Source organism: Streptopelia decaocto (assembly GCF_964273445.1).
Source record: "Streptopelia decaocto genome assembly, chromosome: 2".
Classification (NCBI taxonomy): domain Eukaryota; kingdom Metazoa; phylum Chordata; class Aves; order Columbiformes; family Columbidae; genus Streptopelia; species Streptopelia decaocto.
In genome coordinates, this window is record NC_138655.1 from 149,689,252 (window position 1) to 149,706,871 (window position 17,620).

At 41.1% G+C, this 17,620-nt stretch overlaps 1 protein-coding gene across 1 annotated transcript; it reads left to right on the forward strand.

Moving 5' to 3' along the window:
* Window positions 1-2,695: 2,695 nt before the first annotated feature.
* Window positions 2,696-7,172, forward strand: GJD4 (gap junction protein delta 4; the record flags this gene model as incomplete). Its single annotated transcript, XM_082045555.1, has 2 exons — window positions 2,696-2,759; window positions 5,986-7,172. The coding sequence occupies 2 exons, from the start codon at window positions 2,696-2,698 to the stop codon at window positions 7,170-7,172; spliced, it is 1,251 nt and encodes a 416-aa protein (XP_081901681.1).
* Between the last annotated feature and the right edge of the window lie 10,448 nt (window positions 7,173-17,620).

Sequence of the window (17,620 nt, forward strand, 5' to 3'; positions counted from 1 at the left end):
GAACAGGCCCCTGGCCTGTGTTTTTGTGCTTCTACAGACATGCTGGTGCTTTGAAGGTAGTTTTTGTCCCTGCGGTGCCCTGAGGGCCATGCTCTTCTGTTGGCTATGATTATGTTCCCTGCCTTTCTTTTACCAAACCACTCCAGATCACAGCCAAAGGAGGCCTCTGGGTACAATAAATCGAAGTGGGCTCTCAGGTATCCTGGATGGCTAAGCAGATGGGATCTCTTCCTAATTTGACCTTGGGGAGAGGACACACTACAAAAAGGAGAAGTGTTGGACTGAAGTACGATATGAACTGTCTGGAAATGCTAAAATAAAAAAGCCAAAGTTGTCTGGAAAAGCTAAAACAGAATTTGGGCTTTCTGATGTAAATCCAGCCCTCAGGCTGCACAGTGGAGGGTGGTGTTGCTTGCTTTATTTTAGAAGAAAAGCAGCCGTCCTACCTCAGCACATCCATGCTGTGGGATCAGATGTTGTTGCCTGGTATAGTCCTGAAGGCAACAGTTTGAGGGCTCAAATCCCTAGCTGTTACCCTTTCACAAATGGCAGAAGTCTCACAGCAGCAACGAGCAGGGATATTTTAACTGGCAATATTGACAGAAACAATTTATAGTCTATTGTGTGGATGCAGCTGCTGACCATTCATACCCTGCCGCCATCTCGGCATTCCTGACTCTATTTTTGACAAAGGATGTTTAACCAGGAATGCCTTCATATCTCAGCATAATCTATATCTTGGCCATTTTCATCTTTTCTCTGTTCCCTTCCTCCAGCTTCCCCCCATTCCCATACTTCTCACAGACACACATCTCTGAAAAAAAAAGTGTGTGAAGGAAATGAAGCTAAAACCACCATCATACACCATAAATACAACTCAGTAGCAGAAGAAATGTTTGTTTGGCAAATATTTTACATAAAAAATCTGAAACCAAGAAAACTCCTGTAGTTACTACTGCAACTAGAAATCTGTTTACACAGTTAATGAATGAAGAGTTTTTAAGTGCCATCCTTTCAAACTCCACTTTCAGGGTTTCCTTAGGATGGGGCTCGCTATGGAAAGAATGCTCAGTGTGTTCTGCCAAGGCATTGCACACCCTGTGAGCACAGAGCTGGGGAGAAACGGCCTTTGTACAGTTACATTTCACTTTATTAAATTATTAGTTTTACCCTTTTTTCCAGTAAGTCACGTTCAGTCGTAGCGCTTAGACTAGTCACACTGGCCATGAGTAACTCACGTGGTATCAGCACAGAGCTCCCTCTGGCCCCAGGAGCAGGGTTGTGGGTGGCAGCAGGCAAGCAGCAGGGTTGCAGTGACAAGTCTGTGCCTGGACTGCTGGCAGCCCTCAGGTGTGAGGTTGTCACGACATCACTTTTCTTCCTTGCTATACCACATGCAGACTCATTTTTCTTCTGTTTTTCTAGTTACTGATAAGATTTTGTGACAATAAATCTCTATTATGTTTGTTCCTATTACAGCACAGACTAGAAAGGACAGAATAACGTGTAATATCCCATAAATATGGGTGGATATTGGTAGTAGATTATTTTCCCCAAGGGAATGTGGTACAGTGGGGGTGAAGAAAGCAAGCCGAGAGTCTTTTTCCATGCCCAGATTTTTCCTGGGGTACAGCGCAGTCACACGGAGTCAAGGGCACACTGTGCAGCTGCCCCTCGCAGTCGGGGAGCGTGCACCCCACACGCTGTCCTGCTCCGGGGGGACAACTGACTCCATCCATCGCTGCAGAGGCTTGCTGGGCTTTCAGGTTGCTGGACAATCAGCCCTAGGCTCTTTTGAATGATGTTCAGAGTACCAAGCAGAGTAGGCAGAAAGAACTGAGATATATTAAAAGTAAGTGACTTGTGACATCTTGAAAACCAGCTTTTTAAATTTATTTAATTTTATTTGATATTATATTTTACTTTTGTTCTTTTTAAAAATGATTTTTATTTTGCTTGCCCTGTTTTTCATCATGCCTGCAGGGAGGCTTGGCCCCCTGGCTGGCTCAGCACACAGGAGAAAATTTGGTGCGGCTGTGATTGACAAGACCATGATGTCCTGTCAGGGAGGCTGCATTTTAGAAATAAATTGCTTTGGGAAATTGCAATGGGATAGCTGCCAGTGGGCTAAACTGAAAGTGCCTTTCAAACATTGGGATGCTCGTCCTTCTGTGTGCCCTTTCCTTCTGTTATGCATCTGCAATTCTCGTGGGGAGACAGAGAAGTCTCCATTATTTCCTGATCTATGATTTTCTTCCCTCTCTCCCCTCTCCCTGTCTTTCAACACCGAAGCATCTCAGCAATGCCAGGAGGCTGGTATGCCCCGGGAGGGTAAGAATAGTCCACAATGGCAGAGATCACTCCTGTTCGTATTTGTCTACTTGCAGTTGTCTGGACAGAGGATCCACACAAGAGGTAAGAGCAATTGGATCCAAGAAGCTAGAGCCTTTTGCAAGACAAACTTACAGCCTTAGGAAGATTTATCCCAACATCTGAAACTAACAGTCCTGTTCAAATAATAAAAATAATCATTCATCAATACATTGGTGTGGCTGGGTTTCTCATTTCCATCTTTTATCCTTACCAAAAATTCCTTCGTTTTTTTTCTTTATTCCAGATCTAGGTGTAAACTCCTTTGGAAATGCTGAAATCATTGGGACATCGGGAGCTGTAAGTGGTGTGAACCTGTTCAAACATGGAGCGCTGGGACTCGCTGGGATTTTTGATTGTCACGCTCAACTATAATGTGACTATTGTAGGTAAGTACTTAAAAAAAAATCTCTTATTTCTTTTGCTGTTCCACATCCTGAAGCCACCCAAGTGTCCTACTGGTAATTGACTTTAATACCTAGCTATGCGTCTGTGATCCTTACAGTAAGAACATGTTATTTAGATATGTGACAAGAGTAGTTATTTAGATATGTTATTTAGATACATGATAAGAGTGGTTCTTTTCTTGTTAAATAGATTTCTACTCCCTCTCTGACAGATATTTTCTGAACTTCATGGAAAAGTTCTGGCAAGGTTTTCAAATTTGACTCTTCTTGGTACCAGGGTTTCCAATCAGCTCTACTGACTATTGTAGGGTTCACAGTGAAAACAGACAGGAGTAGCACTTTATCTATACCACGTAAAGTGAACCATAGAACATATGCAATAGCTTTAGTGATTAATTTAAAAGTTTAAAGAAGGGAAAAAATACTCCTCTTTTTTACAGGAAGAAGTTTGTGTTTTATTACTATTGTGGTTAATTACTATTGCTTTTCATTCTTTGATTTTTATAAATAAACAAAATTCACATGCATTTAAAAAAAAATACAGTATGGTTTTCCTGAGCTAATAGTAGCCCGAGTACTTTTTTTCCCCCCCCTTTTTAAAATTCTTATTTAATTAAGGCACTGATCCTTTTTCATGGGCTACTTTGATCAAAGTGTGAGCCAGAGGAAATCTTTCACGGGCATTCTAAAGACCCTTCACCTCCAGTTGTGGGCAGTTGCTGTAGTTTGTGCTGTGCATTGCAGGGAATATCCAACTAAGCCACAGTGGGGTCGGTGAAGGGGCTTGTTCTAGTACATTTAATCAAGACTGAATCATTAGGGAAGGTGATGTGCAGAGGGGTTATCTCTAAAGTGTATGACATACTAAACAACTTCCTAAGGAACCATTGATTTTTCTTAAGCAGCACTCCCTATTGTACATGTTCTAATTAAAAATTGATAGTGAAATAGCATGTAGTATTTTGAGCCTAATTAACTAATGTGCTTCAAATACTTCGGGGTCCTCACCGGGAAAAAATGTTACCTCAAGACGAAACATCGCTTGCTAAAGATGACTGATTCTGTGCTGCTTTTTGTATTGACCCACAGTATGTCAAAAGAGAGTAAGAGTACAGCCTGTCCCCAAAATGCAGGACACTGAAAACACTGCAAAACCATAATTAAAGTTCAGGTGATTAAAGATAAAATCAAAAGGCCTCAATTTATTTATGGTTAGATAAGAAATTATTTTGCTAGGAGCAGGAGGTTCCTCTGATGATCTCTCCTATAGCTTATGTATCCTTAACCTTTTCCCGGCAGTTTTTCCACTTCAGAGGACAGTTTTACTGTTCTAGTCCATAATCAGCCTACTAGTCACAAACGGTTTATATGGGGCATTCAAACTGCATGTGCAGTACAATAAAAGTCATCATACATGGTTGCAGAAATATTTGAATATTTTAAATTCACACCTACTACAGGAAGATAGCTTTATGGGCAATAGAAAATAATATTGTTCAAGACAATACCTGTAAATATTAATAATTGTATGTCTTATAGAAAAATGCTCGGAGATCTGGATTTTTAAAAAGCCTTTAGAATGTGCATTGGTGCTATTTCACAGGCTGCCTTTAAAACCTTGAGTGCATGTGAGAAGTGCGATCGCTATTAATTATTTGAGGTTTTCAGTTTCTCAACCATTAACTCCATATAACGTTCTTCTCTTTGGTCACAGAGCCTTGCTGTTTGTCTGTCTGTGGTTGCAACTGGTTTCTTAACCATTCCTTAAAGCATAGCATTAATCTTATCATTCTTCTATGTTTTTGTTGTTACTGGTGGTTTGTTTTTTGTTGTTGGTGGTGGTCGTGTTGTGGTTTTTTTTTTCTTTTTTTTCCCCTTTTTATTCCAAAGTGGTTTTTTTTCTCTTTTCCTGGCATGTTTGAAAAATATGTGAAATTAAAACAGGGGATTATTTAATTAAATTACTTTTTAAAAAGCACATAGGGAACTAGTGACAGGACTCAAAAGGAAACTTGGGAAATTCGAGTGCTAAACTTAACTTCAGATGTTGGATTTTTCCATTTATTTGTCCAGAATACATGTTTTTGATTTTTGACAAAATAACAGTGTATCTTTAGGCCTTCCTGTCCTGCTCACAAAAAAGATTAAAAAAAAAATCAATACCTTTATCAGTAATACAGCAGCGTGTGTAACTGTACAAAATTTTTGAATAAAAACCTACCCCAACCAAAAGCCCTCCAAGAAACTGTCAATGACCATACAGTCTCATTTAAAAGATGTGTAGGGTAGCAATGCCTGATCTTTCACTGCTCTTGGTGTAATAGAATAAGGATAAGGCCTGATCTTTCCAACCAAAGCGGATGGGACCAAGCCCTACCCAAAGCAATCATATGAAAAAATTCAGGGAAAGATGAAGTAAGCAATGTATGAAAATACCAGACTTGTAAGGCTTCACTTGGTGTTGCTGTCAAGACAGAGGGAGCTTTTGGTCTGAATGGAGAGAGAAGCTGCACACTAAGGTGAACAAAGTTTGGAAGACGTGAATAAGATGGGTAACCAAAGCAGCAGCAGAGAGAAGTCACTGGGGTTCACATGTGCAAGTAAATGTACATTGGTAGAACATTTTGCATAAGCTTGCTACTAGCACCTGTTAACTAGCTCACTAGTAAATACCGGTCTAGACACAAGAGAGATTTTGTTTTCTATAGTAAACTTTATGTAAAGTTTCATGGCCAAGACCAAGAACAAATACTATGTCATGGAACAATGTTTTGTATCTAGAAGGATTTCATTCTCTGTTTGCAGATCTATATTATTGAAATAGGACAAAATTCAGGTGCAGAGGTATGAACCCAATAGCAAGGAAGAACTGTACGTGAAATGGGATTATTAACTCAATTGTGAGCTCTTTTAATCAGATTTGGACGTGTTCACAGTGTTTTTGTTAGGCTGAGGTTCCAGTTGGCACGGCTTATTTTGTGTCAATCTCCAATACTGTCAAATCTAGATGAAGGTTATGGAATGTGTCAGCTAACACATTTTCACATGAGTTTCAGTCAAAACAAAGCCAAAGAGGAGCTTTCAGGTGGGGACACTGAGTACAGAGGCTATGTCTTCAAATTCCTTGTGTATAGAGAGACTATCACTACGTTATCTATTTTCCTTTCTTTCTCAGTGCTCTGACTCTTTTTCTTCCCTTCTCTTCTAGGAAAGATCTGGCTAATGTTAATAATTCTGCTGCGGATGGCAGTGGTAGTGTTAGCAGGCTATCCTCTCTACCAGGATGAGCAGGAGCGCTTCGTCTGCAACACCCTGCAACCAGGATGCTCCAACGTTTGCTATGACTTGTTCTCTCCTGTATCTCACTTTAGATTCTGGCTCATTCAAACTGTGTCTATCCTGCTACCTGATGCTGCATTCAGCGTTTATGTTTTGCACAAGGCAGCTATGTACATTGTAAAAATGCACTGTTTGGTGCATGGATACAAAGGGAATAAAGGTTTATCAAGCCCCAAAGACCTGAAGGAGCTCTGTAGAAGTGCTCTTGTTAATCGATTAGATTGCAGTGCAGACAGCCTAATTGTCCTTAATTTTTCTGGGGCATATACAGTTCATCTTTTTTTTAGGACACTGCTTGAGGCTGCCTTTGCAGCTGTCCAATATTTTCTTTTTGGGTTTTTTGTTCCTGAGCGTTTTTCCTGCTACCATTCACCTTGTACAAGCACAGTTGACTGTTACATCTCCCGGCCCACTGAGAAATCCATCATGATGTTTTTCATCTGGGGGGTCAGCAGTCTGTCCTTTCTGCTTAGCCTTGCTGATCTTGTCTGTGCCCTCCGAAGGATGACAGCAAGAAACCAAAAGAACAAACTGCTGGCAAACCCCCATGTAGAGGATGAGTGCGTTTTAAATCTTCCCCCAGTACAGCATGGTGGCTCTTCTCCACCTCAAAATCAAGACTGTCCCGTATCAAATAGCAGCCAGACCACTGATGGCTCCTGCTCACTTCTCTCTGAAGAGGAAGAAGAGGCTGTTCTTCATCCTGAGGTGGTCTCTCAGCAAACTGCCAGCACTAACCTTAACAGCAACAGCAATAAGCCCGGTATATCAGGAGATCTTGCTGTTGAGCAAGACAGCACTGAAGAACCCTTGTGTGCTGGTGACCACCAAGGAACGGCATGCAGGCGAGCCAGACCCAGGCTTCAGCAAGACTTCATTAAAGACACGGCCCTGACTTTGAGACCTCAGATCAAGTCTCACCTTGGAGTTTCTTCCTCTGTAGTTCAGAGCAAGCTTTTAGGATACTACCCTTCAGCTGAGCTAAAAAACCCTGATGCACAATCAAATTATAGCAGTACTAGTTGCTTGAGGTCAAAAAAGTCAGAGTGGGTATAAAGTCTCCAGCGACCCTGGCAGAACACATCATTTAATCACTGAGGAGGTTTCAGGTAGTTTCAGCTGGATCCCTCGGCTGAGGTTTTGCTGCAGAGACACTGCTATGCTGTGTTCTCCACGGAAGAGGAAGCAAAAAACTTGTATAAGAGTTTGAAGGATATTGCATTAAGGGAACTGTTCTTCAGAAAATGTAACAACTTTATGTTTCTCAGAGTGTGATTTAAAAAGCTGTGGACTGTCACTGATGTGACTGACCTTGTTTTCCAGGAGTACGTGTGAACACTTTTTTATCCTAACCTAGTTTTTTTGCAAAAGATTGAGTTTAGGAAAGGTGTGACTTTTAAACACAGTTGTACATTGTCTGCTGTCAGAAGGTTAATTTATCTCCTCATGCTAAATTCTCTAAGCCCTCTCTAAGAAAGGATACCCAAGCAAGAAGAGTAGACAGTGAATAAAATAAGAATACATGTTTTGTAGTCAAGTTAAGGTGTAAAAATACCCTTGGGTCTTGCTGATTGAAAGCTACACCTATGCTGGTTAGCAACACCATGGCAATACCTTTCTCTGACCCTGAGATAACTCCGTTAGCTTCCAAAATAGGGTGACCGCACCCAGGTTATCTGTTGAGAGTGGTCCTGTGCTGGAGAGTTGCTGCGAAGGTGAGCAGGAGGTGCAGGGGGTGCCCCAGCAGCTGGGCAGGGCAGGTGCCTGAGCTCCGGTGCCCCAGCTCTGGCACTACTCACGGTGCCCTGGTGTAGATGTCCTACTGACGTGTCTGCGGATGTTCTGTGTCTCAACCTGAAATTGTAACACTAGGCTCTGCATTTCAGTGGGGGGGGATGAGTCACCTGACCTGTTTTAGGTACCTCTGAAGGTAAGATGAGTCACTTTCTAGATATACCTATTTCTCCCACAGTGTGATTATCTCAGACCTGGGCTTAGGAAAAGTGGTTTATAGCCCGAGAGAAGGATATAGCGGCAACGTCTATATCAAAGTACTCAGCCTCTTTGTCTGATAGACTTCTTAATGCTAATCATTTGAAAATGTGTCTAAATTGAGTGAATCACAGATTTTATTACTGTCAAACTTTGTGCTTTCTTTGAGTGTTAATTCTGTTACATTTACATAAGCGTGGCCCAGCACTGAAGCACAGCAGTGCATGAGCTGAGTTATCTTTTAGCTACAAGCCAGTGGGGATTGAAGGTTGCATATACCTGCAGATCACCAGTGGGAGTGGATGTGGAGGAGCATGTACTCAGATAAATGTACTAGTGGTAGTGTCTTACAAAATGTTATTCAGAGTGTGGCAAGAGCTGGTATTTGTAGATGCTGCTTGGAGCTGGAGTAGCTCCCTCTCCATTTAGACCCATACAAAGAATAAACCACACACAGATACAGTTTTACTTTTACTCTGCTGTATGACAAGTTTCTGTGATAGCTCAATGACTGGCTCCTCTGTGCAGAATATCAAGGGACAACAGCTTTCACATTGTTCTTTTTCTCTCCTGTGGATGCAAAAGTCTTTAAGACAGTTTGGCTCATAACGTCTGTGTATAATTTGTCACTGATGCCAGGTAAAGGCTAGCACTTAATTATCCCTCATCTTCTGTATCCCCTCAAAAATTAGGTAGCTTAATAGATGGACAGAACTGCTCTTTGGATTGGGAGGCAGAACATACTTTGGTCTGCAAAATACTTTGTGATCCTGAGGTATGCTACAGAGGTTTTTAATTGCTACCTTCTAAGTAAATTTTTCCTCTCTATTAGCTATGTTTGTTTCTTTTATCATGAGTGCTTGTTGTATGATTTGTCATTTCCAGGGTAGGAGCAGCATTAATTATTAAGCTTATCATAGGCAGAAAACTATTAAATATTTAAACTTCTCATCCTCCAAAGCTTCTTAAACTGGGCCTGTGCTGATTACACATACCATGACAAAACATTGCAGCAATGAAACCTCTTTTGAGTCATTGCATCTTCTCAGCTGCCAGAAGGAATGCAAGGAACAGATGTGGATTCAGTGTATCACGTACATCCCTCGGCGTAAGATATAAATAGGGTAGGATAAATAATAAATGCGTTGTGGCTGGACACAGTTTGCTTTTTTGTGTCTGTAGCTAGACATCTTTTCATGGCTAAAGAGTCTCATTTCACATCAGAAAGATCCTCTTTGTGCCTGAAATGGAAAATGGAATTAGTGAACTTCTTCCTTATTCTGTTTGCAGTTTCTTGTCGTGAAACTGTAGCATTTGGTTTGTGCCACTCAGCTGCAGACCTGGCTGCTTGTAGGACTTGTGGACCCTTTGATTTGTAATTCAGAGTCAGTGTAATAAGCACTTACTGTGTTTATAAAACCTGCATACTAAAAGAGCTGGGTGTGTATGGGATTTTCACTGGGGACTGAATAGAAGCTTCTGGCATCAACGACCTGCTCTAAGGGGATGTCTCTGAGTCTCTTCTAACAACTATTTCCAAGTCACATTTATTAGTTACAAAGACATGGTTTTACAAACTGCGTGGATCTACTAGCAAGGGAAGATGTGCAAATGTGTTTGAACTGTTCTGAGCTTCCACAGCTCAAGCAAATGAAATCATTGGTAGGGGTACCTGCAATGGGGAGGAGAAGGTGGGAAACAAGATCTATTTTGAAAGAACATAGAGGATCATCTCTAATTTCTCCTTATATTCAATATCACTGAATGTTAAGGTGCAGTGAAGATGTCTAGATCTCCTAGAAAGAATGAATAAAGGAAGTAATAGATGAGCAAGGAAGAAACAAGATTTTCTGCTATGTAGGCAAAGATTTAGTATTTTAAATTTGTGAATTGGTTCCGTAAGTCCTTCAGAATGTATTTCATACTCAGAAAAATGTTACAAATTCTGCTTGTTAAGTTTGCCAGACTGTCTTTAAATCTTTTCTTAACTCATCTACTTCAGAAAAGCATTTCTGAAGATGTGCTGAAAACACATTACTCCTAATCCTGCCCTCGGGAGGCTTTGTCTTGCATTCAGACAAAGCTGCCATAGCTGCAGCGCGTACAACTTACACCCTGAGATGGGTTTATGGAACAATACATGAGCTACATATATTGCTCATCCAGCCTCGTTGGTCCTGAATATGAAACTATACAGAAAACAGCTGGGATCCCTGGAAATAAGAGCTGGACCTGATCAGGAAATCTGTGATAAAATAGTTTTCACAGAGGAAATAATTTTTTTTATTGGAAAGTTATAAAATGCCTAAAGAGATGTTGTATTCTTGGTATCCTTAACTGCATCATAGCACTTCTCTTGCTAAATTAATATCTACTAGGTTACTGGATACCCAGAATGTACATGTTTACCACACAGCAAAATCAAATGTCACTGTGAGTTTCTGCAGTATCAGCCTGATTAGAAGAAAAAAAAAAAAAAAAATTTTTTTAATCCTAGATAAGACAGTTTAAAAAATTTATTTCTAAACAAAATTTTAAAAATTCTGTTGTTTTGTTTTAGTTTGGAATATGTATTTAAACACTGAAATAGAAGCAAAACACCAAGTTTCAATCAGTTATAATCACTTTCTCCTCTTTCCACACACTCTAGGTTGGGTCACTTTGATTTACTCTCATCAGCATAATGGTGAGCCGCGACTCTCCCGTCTCTTGTGAAATACGCTGTAGACAGGTGTCTAGGGAATGCAGGATTTCCCACTAGCAGCAGTTGTTCTCCACAAGTCTCTCAGTTCAGACCAGAATAAGTATTAAATCTGAATTTAACAATGTACAGAGATCCTTAGTGTATTCTTTCAAGTTATTAAAATTATCTGCCCTTGTGTGATAGATCATTCATTATTGCAGTGATTATCTTCCTAGAAGGGATCATTAAAGAGGATATTAATTGCACATTATTTTATTTTAATGTCATTATTACAATGGAGAACAGATAAATTATTACTGCTTGTAGTATTTTAGGATAATAAAGAAATGCATCTCCAAAAATAGGAAAGTAGAATAGTTGAAGAGGCTGTTCTTTAACTTCTGTCTTTTGTACTAGTTTTAATAGCCCGATGTTCAACTGATAGAAAAGTGATTTTACAATGTAATGCTCTTACATTGTAATTTTGTTGCTAAAATGTTCTGCAAATTAGCTGATCTCTGTTCAAAGTCGTAGCATGAACTCTTGGCCTGCGAAGTGCAGCAATACCAGCCCTGAAAAATGAGTTCACCGAGGCAGAAATCTCATCAGAAGGTATGAATTGTGTCTATATAACTACAATTATCCAGCATCCATGGAGTTAGCTTACAGCCACAACCTACTTCTCTAGCTGTTGCCTTCTCCAAATTCCCCTTCTATTTTCTTCCATTTGGGCTTGGCAGGCAGAATGTCCCAGGCCATGGCCATAACTATAATTTAGTTATGGGAGTACATGTACAGTGCTAACTCGAAGGGCTGTTTCATGATTCTGTGCCATTCACGAGGTGGCAATACCAGGAGCTAGAGAGGTGTCTCTAATTCAGGTTCTGTAGCTAAGGCTTTGGGTTGAGCAGTGGATTAGCTTTGAAGAGCTTTCACTGATCAACAATTTACGGAGTGAAGATGATGGCAGATTCTGAGCTTTTCTTCAGAAACACAAGTTTACATATGTAAGTCTTCAAGAAAGATGGAGGACTTGGGGTCAGCAATCAGAAGCAAGTCCCTTCACTTCTGGCTGCCCTATGTGTGTAATATTTATTTTGCATGTGGGACTTTAGGGACCACACACCGGAGTGTGTTTGGGGATTTTCTTTCACTGAATGTGTTGCTTCTGGCAAAGAAATAACAACAAAAAGAAATGGAAGATTTTGACCTCGCAGAGTGAAATTTTCTCTGTGATTTCCTGCCTTTTCCTCATATTGAAGATAGGCATGGGGTTTGTTTGTTTGGGTTTTTTGTTTGTTTGGGTTTTTGTGGGTTTTTTGTTTCGTTGTTTGTTTGTTGTTGTTGTTTTTTGGAAATGGACAAGATGCTTTTAGAGCCTCATGGGGCTTGTTAAGCAATGCCTGCCTTATCCCTCACAAATTAGGCACCCACTTAGACACCCACTCCTGCTCACTTCTCTACAAGTCCATGTGAGTGATTCTTATTTCTGGCAGACCATATATCAGCTCCTTCTTTCCAGTACCTGCTTTTTCCCCAAAGCTCTGTGCTATCCTTGAAGGCATAGTTATATTTATAATTAAAGGTAGGCAGATGTACAACTCCTGTATATGCTGGCTAACAAATCCAAGCATTTTCAGCTTCAATAAGCCTCTTTCTAAAGCCTTTTTCTGAAACATAAACATGGAATAACATAGTTTACGAGATGCAATGCATTGATAGATATCTGTATGTACAGGTTCACCAGCAACGTTCACATATATCTTGGTGCTCAGTGTGGAAGGAATTCTGACCTTTGAATGACTGGAGAAAACCACAGAATTTGCATTGCAGCCCCACTCCTGTCTCCCACCAGTCACATGGAACTGATCCCATGGAGCACAAACTTGTATGAAATTCAAAAGATGACCCTAAATTATGGAATGATCTAAACACAGAAATTTTTTTTTGTTTGTTTTTGTTTTTTTTTTTGTCATGAAGATAGATAGGTAGGCAGGTAGGTAGATAGGCAGTTAGACAGATACACAGACAGACAGGGTAACAGTTATCCACCTCATGGACTGGAGACAGGTGAAACACAGAGCTACTTCAATTTAGAAGAAATTAATCTCAGTTTTCAGAGTCTGTAGTAATAAAGGTAAGGTTGAATGGAGCTTTGAGCAGCCTGGTCTTGTGGAAGGTGTCCCTGCCCATGGCAGGGCTTGTTAAGCAATGCCTACCCATGACAGGGTGGTTAGAACTATATAGTTTTAAGGTCTCTTCCAACACAAACCATTCGATGATTCTATGAAATGTGCAAATAAATAGGGAATAACTTCTCCAAATTGCTCATGTCTGAGAAACATATTTCCTGACTTCTGATCAGAAATATTGACAACCCCTTAGAACAACAGTCTCATGTTTCCTGTTTTGTTAGTGCTCTGTACTTCAGCAAAAATTCTTAAAATGGTACCAGCATGTTTTAAACTTGGTAACTGACATTTCATTCCTCCTCAGGATGGTACTGCTCTCACACACACAAAAAAAGGGAGTTCATTAAAACACCTGAGCAGCTGTTTTATTCTTATGTGAGATTCCTAGAATATTCCTACAAGGCTCACTTCCAGAAAAAATTTGGCTCAGCACACTTCACCTTTTGAGAAGTTTTGCTAATATAACCTGAAGATCCCACAAATTAAAGGCTTCAGCAAAACATTTAGGCTGTTCACTTCTGTTGAAACGCTTGTTGATACCAGTGAATAATATTCTTGTTGTGCAGGACCTCAGGTCCAGACTACTAGAAGCTGGGCACTAGCTCAATTTAAATATTGTCCCACACTGCTTCTGACAATAAATTCTATACAAATTTTGCCCTAGTTTTGGAGTGTATGCATAGAGATCATAAGAACAGTTCAGCTGGGGCATCAAAATACAACTTCGAGGACTTTCCAGACCATACAAAGCTGCCCACTGCAGCCCTGCAGGTCCCTGCCAATACAGACTGAACTCCTTAAACATGGAGTTTCTGTTGATTCATGAGAAATTAGTAGGTTAGTTGAAATGAATCCACGCTTTACAGCTACAATGAGGAATTGTTGCAAAGCTAAGGCCACCTTGCAGAGCAACCCTTCATTAGGTATGTAATACAACTGCACGCACACCTCTGTGCCTGCCAAGTTAACAATAGATAAATTTATCTGGACTGGAGAATCAATAAGATCTCCCTTGAAACTGGACTTGATAGAAGACCTCGCTCACCATCTCAGTGAGGGCTGGGCTCCCTTGGTTGAATCTTCCCTGCAATTTGGCACACCACCATGCAACGTGCATTTAAGTGTTTACAGGAATTATTTTGCAGGGAGAAAGTGCTAGTTAAGTGTCAGCTACTTCCAGTTTTGCCAGTCTCTTTCTAGTCTGCCTGCCTTGATGCCAGGAGATGTCTCATGGTGCAGAAGGCTGTGGTATTCCACTATACCAGCTGCACCCCGTGTGGGGCTGCCCCAGCTGCCAGCATGCGTCTCAAAAAGCAGCAAGGTACAGCCTCCCCCACCCACCCGGGAGTACCACTTGTACCCTTTTCAGGATCTTTGTCAGAGTGTGTTTCCAAAAATGAGGCAGAATGTGCTTACCAGACCACCTGCGTTGCTGTACTGGCTGTATCTGATTGTGTATCTTCACTTTCCAGCTTACCAGCAGAAGCCAGCCAGTGCCACATGGTTACTGAAGAGGCAGGATCCTGGTATGAAAGATGATGCAGGAATTGGGAAAATGTGGTGATAAGCATGGTCTTTAGCTGCATAGGAAGCATTCCCTCTTGCTGTGCTTCCCCTCTTTGCCTGTCTTTGCCCCATTACCCCACATTGCATTCGTGTCAGGATGAGATGGGCATCCTTGAGGCAAGCAATGGAAAATGCATATAGGCACTATCCACCTCCTGGATCCCCCAGCCCCCTCCAACTTTGTCACAGGCCAGCCTGTCTGTATCCCGGCCTAACCTCCTGTGTGCCCCAAACCGTGGTAAATCCATTTTCCAGAAGCGATTTCAGCTTCTTGATTTCGTGTGGGCTTGGCAGTAGCTCTTACACTGGCAATGTTTTCTGTCCATCCAGAGCCACCTCTCCGAGTCCTTTGTGTTTACCAGAGCTCAGGTGGTTATTTTGGGGAAGGTGGTTCACATTTGTACATCAGTCCTTGATAATTTGAAGCAAATGCCACCAGGAGGGGTGGAAGCAGTGATGAAATGTAGTGTGGGTGACTGAAAACTTCAGGAAAAGCTGCTCTGCTTGCAGCCCTAGGCCATCTGCAGATCTGCAGTGATCTTAATTGGCTTCATTGGCCAGGCTTGTATGTGAGAGAAAACCCTTTGCAAAAACTGCTGTAGACCATCAATACAAAGTCAAGCATAGGCCAAGAAGCTTTACTGGAAGAAAACCTTAGCAGAGACAGGCCTGCAAACATGACCCTGTTTTTGAAATCACTTTTATATGTTTTTTCCTGTTATAAGGAATTTGCTTTGCTGTTAGGTCTGTGTTGTCTGTGCGAGTGCTTGGGCAGGCAGCTGTCAATCTTGCTTTGGAGACTGATCTTAAAGAACAGAGCGAGCTTTGTCCTTCTTTTGAAGATTTGTATATTATTTAGGTCCAAACACATGGTGGTGTTAGTCTGAAGAGGTTTACAGCTGGGAAGACTTTTAATTACTTTGACATTTTCTTAAAAAAAAAAAAAAAATTGTGGCTTGCTGTCAGGTGCCAAGTTCCCTTAAGGCCTAGTGAACACCAGGAGACAGAGCCCCATCTGTCAAACGCCCACCCATGGCCAAGAGGAATGGAGAGCTTGGGGGTGATTTTCAGAAAGTGCTTCCTCTTGGCTGACAGTTGTGTAAGGACGGGAAGATTCACAGCCCACGGGTCTGGCAGGCATCCAAGCCTGGTCCCTGGACCACGGGCTGCACCCCTGCTGCCTTCCTTCTCCCCTTTGCCATCAGATGTTGGTGAGCGTGGGTTGGGCTCAAGCAAGGCAGGAGGCTGCATCTGTGCCAAGTATCAGCGCTAGGACAGGTCTCACACAATGTCTGAAAATGCCAGACTCGGGTATAGGACCTCCATTCCTCGTAGTTCTTTGCTCTTTGTGAGTACTTAGCTAGCTCAGTTAGTGAACACTCTGAGTGTTTCAGGGAACATTAGGTTGAATCGTATTATTATTTTATTTGAATGTATTTGCTGCTCTCTAGAGGAGCTGATGGAACTTGCATGGTTCAAGGATACATATTTATGCACTTTAAGCCATCCTGAATTCTGGATAAATGAAGAGAGGAAGCAAACCAAAGTAAACAATAGTCTGCTTAAAATTTTGCCAGGAAATGAAGGAGCAGCAAAATAATTTTTAAAGTATAAAGAACAGATAAGCTAATATACTGCAAAGAGGCAAAAGACAGCATACAGATGTCATTACAGGTGAGGGGACTGCCCAAAAAGGGGATGCTAAAATAATACCTTTTTAATAAATTATGATTATACTGAATAAATTATGATTATACCAATCAAAGGCCTCATCAAGAATAACTCTTGCCAAATCCTTAGCAGACAATGTGCTGGGTGCTTTGAAGAGAGTCAGTGAGGCCCGAGCAATGGCTAAGAAACAACCTCTCTATCGAACAATCAAAACTAGAAATTGTACCAGCTTCTACAAAGACATGATAGAATCCAGTAAAAAGTATAAAACTTGAGGAAACAGCAATTAAAGAATCCACCACCAAGAAAATACTGGAATCTTGCAAGAGAGATGTGATTGACGATAAAAAGAATCACTAGACTCTTTTTCCAGAATTCAGCTCAAGATTAAGTCACCTATGTTATGTTGCATGGCTGCAAGGTAGGTGTCCAAACTCCCAATACTCTCCAGGGACAGCTGGTCAAATCCAGACCTGGGCTCCAATCAGTTGTCCACAGAAGGTGTTCCATGTTATCAGAGTCACCAGAGGATAGCTGAGATATTCACCTGGGGCTTTCAGACATGACAGAAAATGACTGGAGACCCATGCTGTTTTGGAGAGACAGGTAGAAACTGGATAGGAGTCTCCAGGACCACCTGGAGCCTATGTCTGGGCCACTGAATTAAGGCCCACAACTTCACTTTAGATGGAACTGTCTTAACTTCCAGGACCCACTAGCTACATTGCTAACACTGTTGACTGCGGCAGGAGTTTATGTAATCGCTTACCTTCAAAAAACATATATTCAAATACCTTCTCCATTTAGATGTCTTGGTCTTGAGCTGAACCTCAGCCTTCACCTAACCATGGCACTTGCAAGGACAGGATAAAAGAAGAAAGAAAAAATGAAAGTTTAAAAATATTGAGAAATATTTAAGCAATGATCACAGCTGGAGAAGTAGTACTGTAAAGGATGTTACCTTTCACCAAATGTGATGTTTTTCCTCAGTAAAAGACAGAGAAAGCAAAGTCAGGGAAATAGTGTTGCTATTGACCTCAAATATCACATAATTTAAAACATTTTCACAGTAGAATTACTGGTCAGTATTGGTCAGACACTGGTCATACCTTTCATGGATTTCAAAAAGACACTTTGCAAGTCACTACTGCAACACTGAAATCTTCTAAAATGCCAAAAGAAAAATTGACACTAAAGTATAACCTTCACAAGTGTAGGCAATATGGCCACACAGCCATAGACTGAGTTCTTTTAGTTCTTGTGTGTATTGTTGCTGATGAGTTTCTTGAGAAAAGTGCATAAAAAGAAACGTGGTAGTTCTCCAGGAATGTTGTAGGAGATGTAAATACACAGCTGGAACAATGCTTCAATAGAAGCTAAAAGGTTGCCTGGTGCTGACA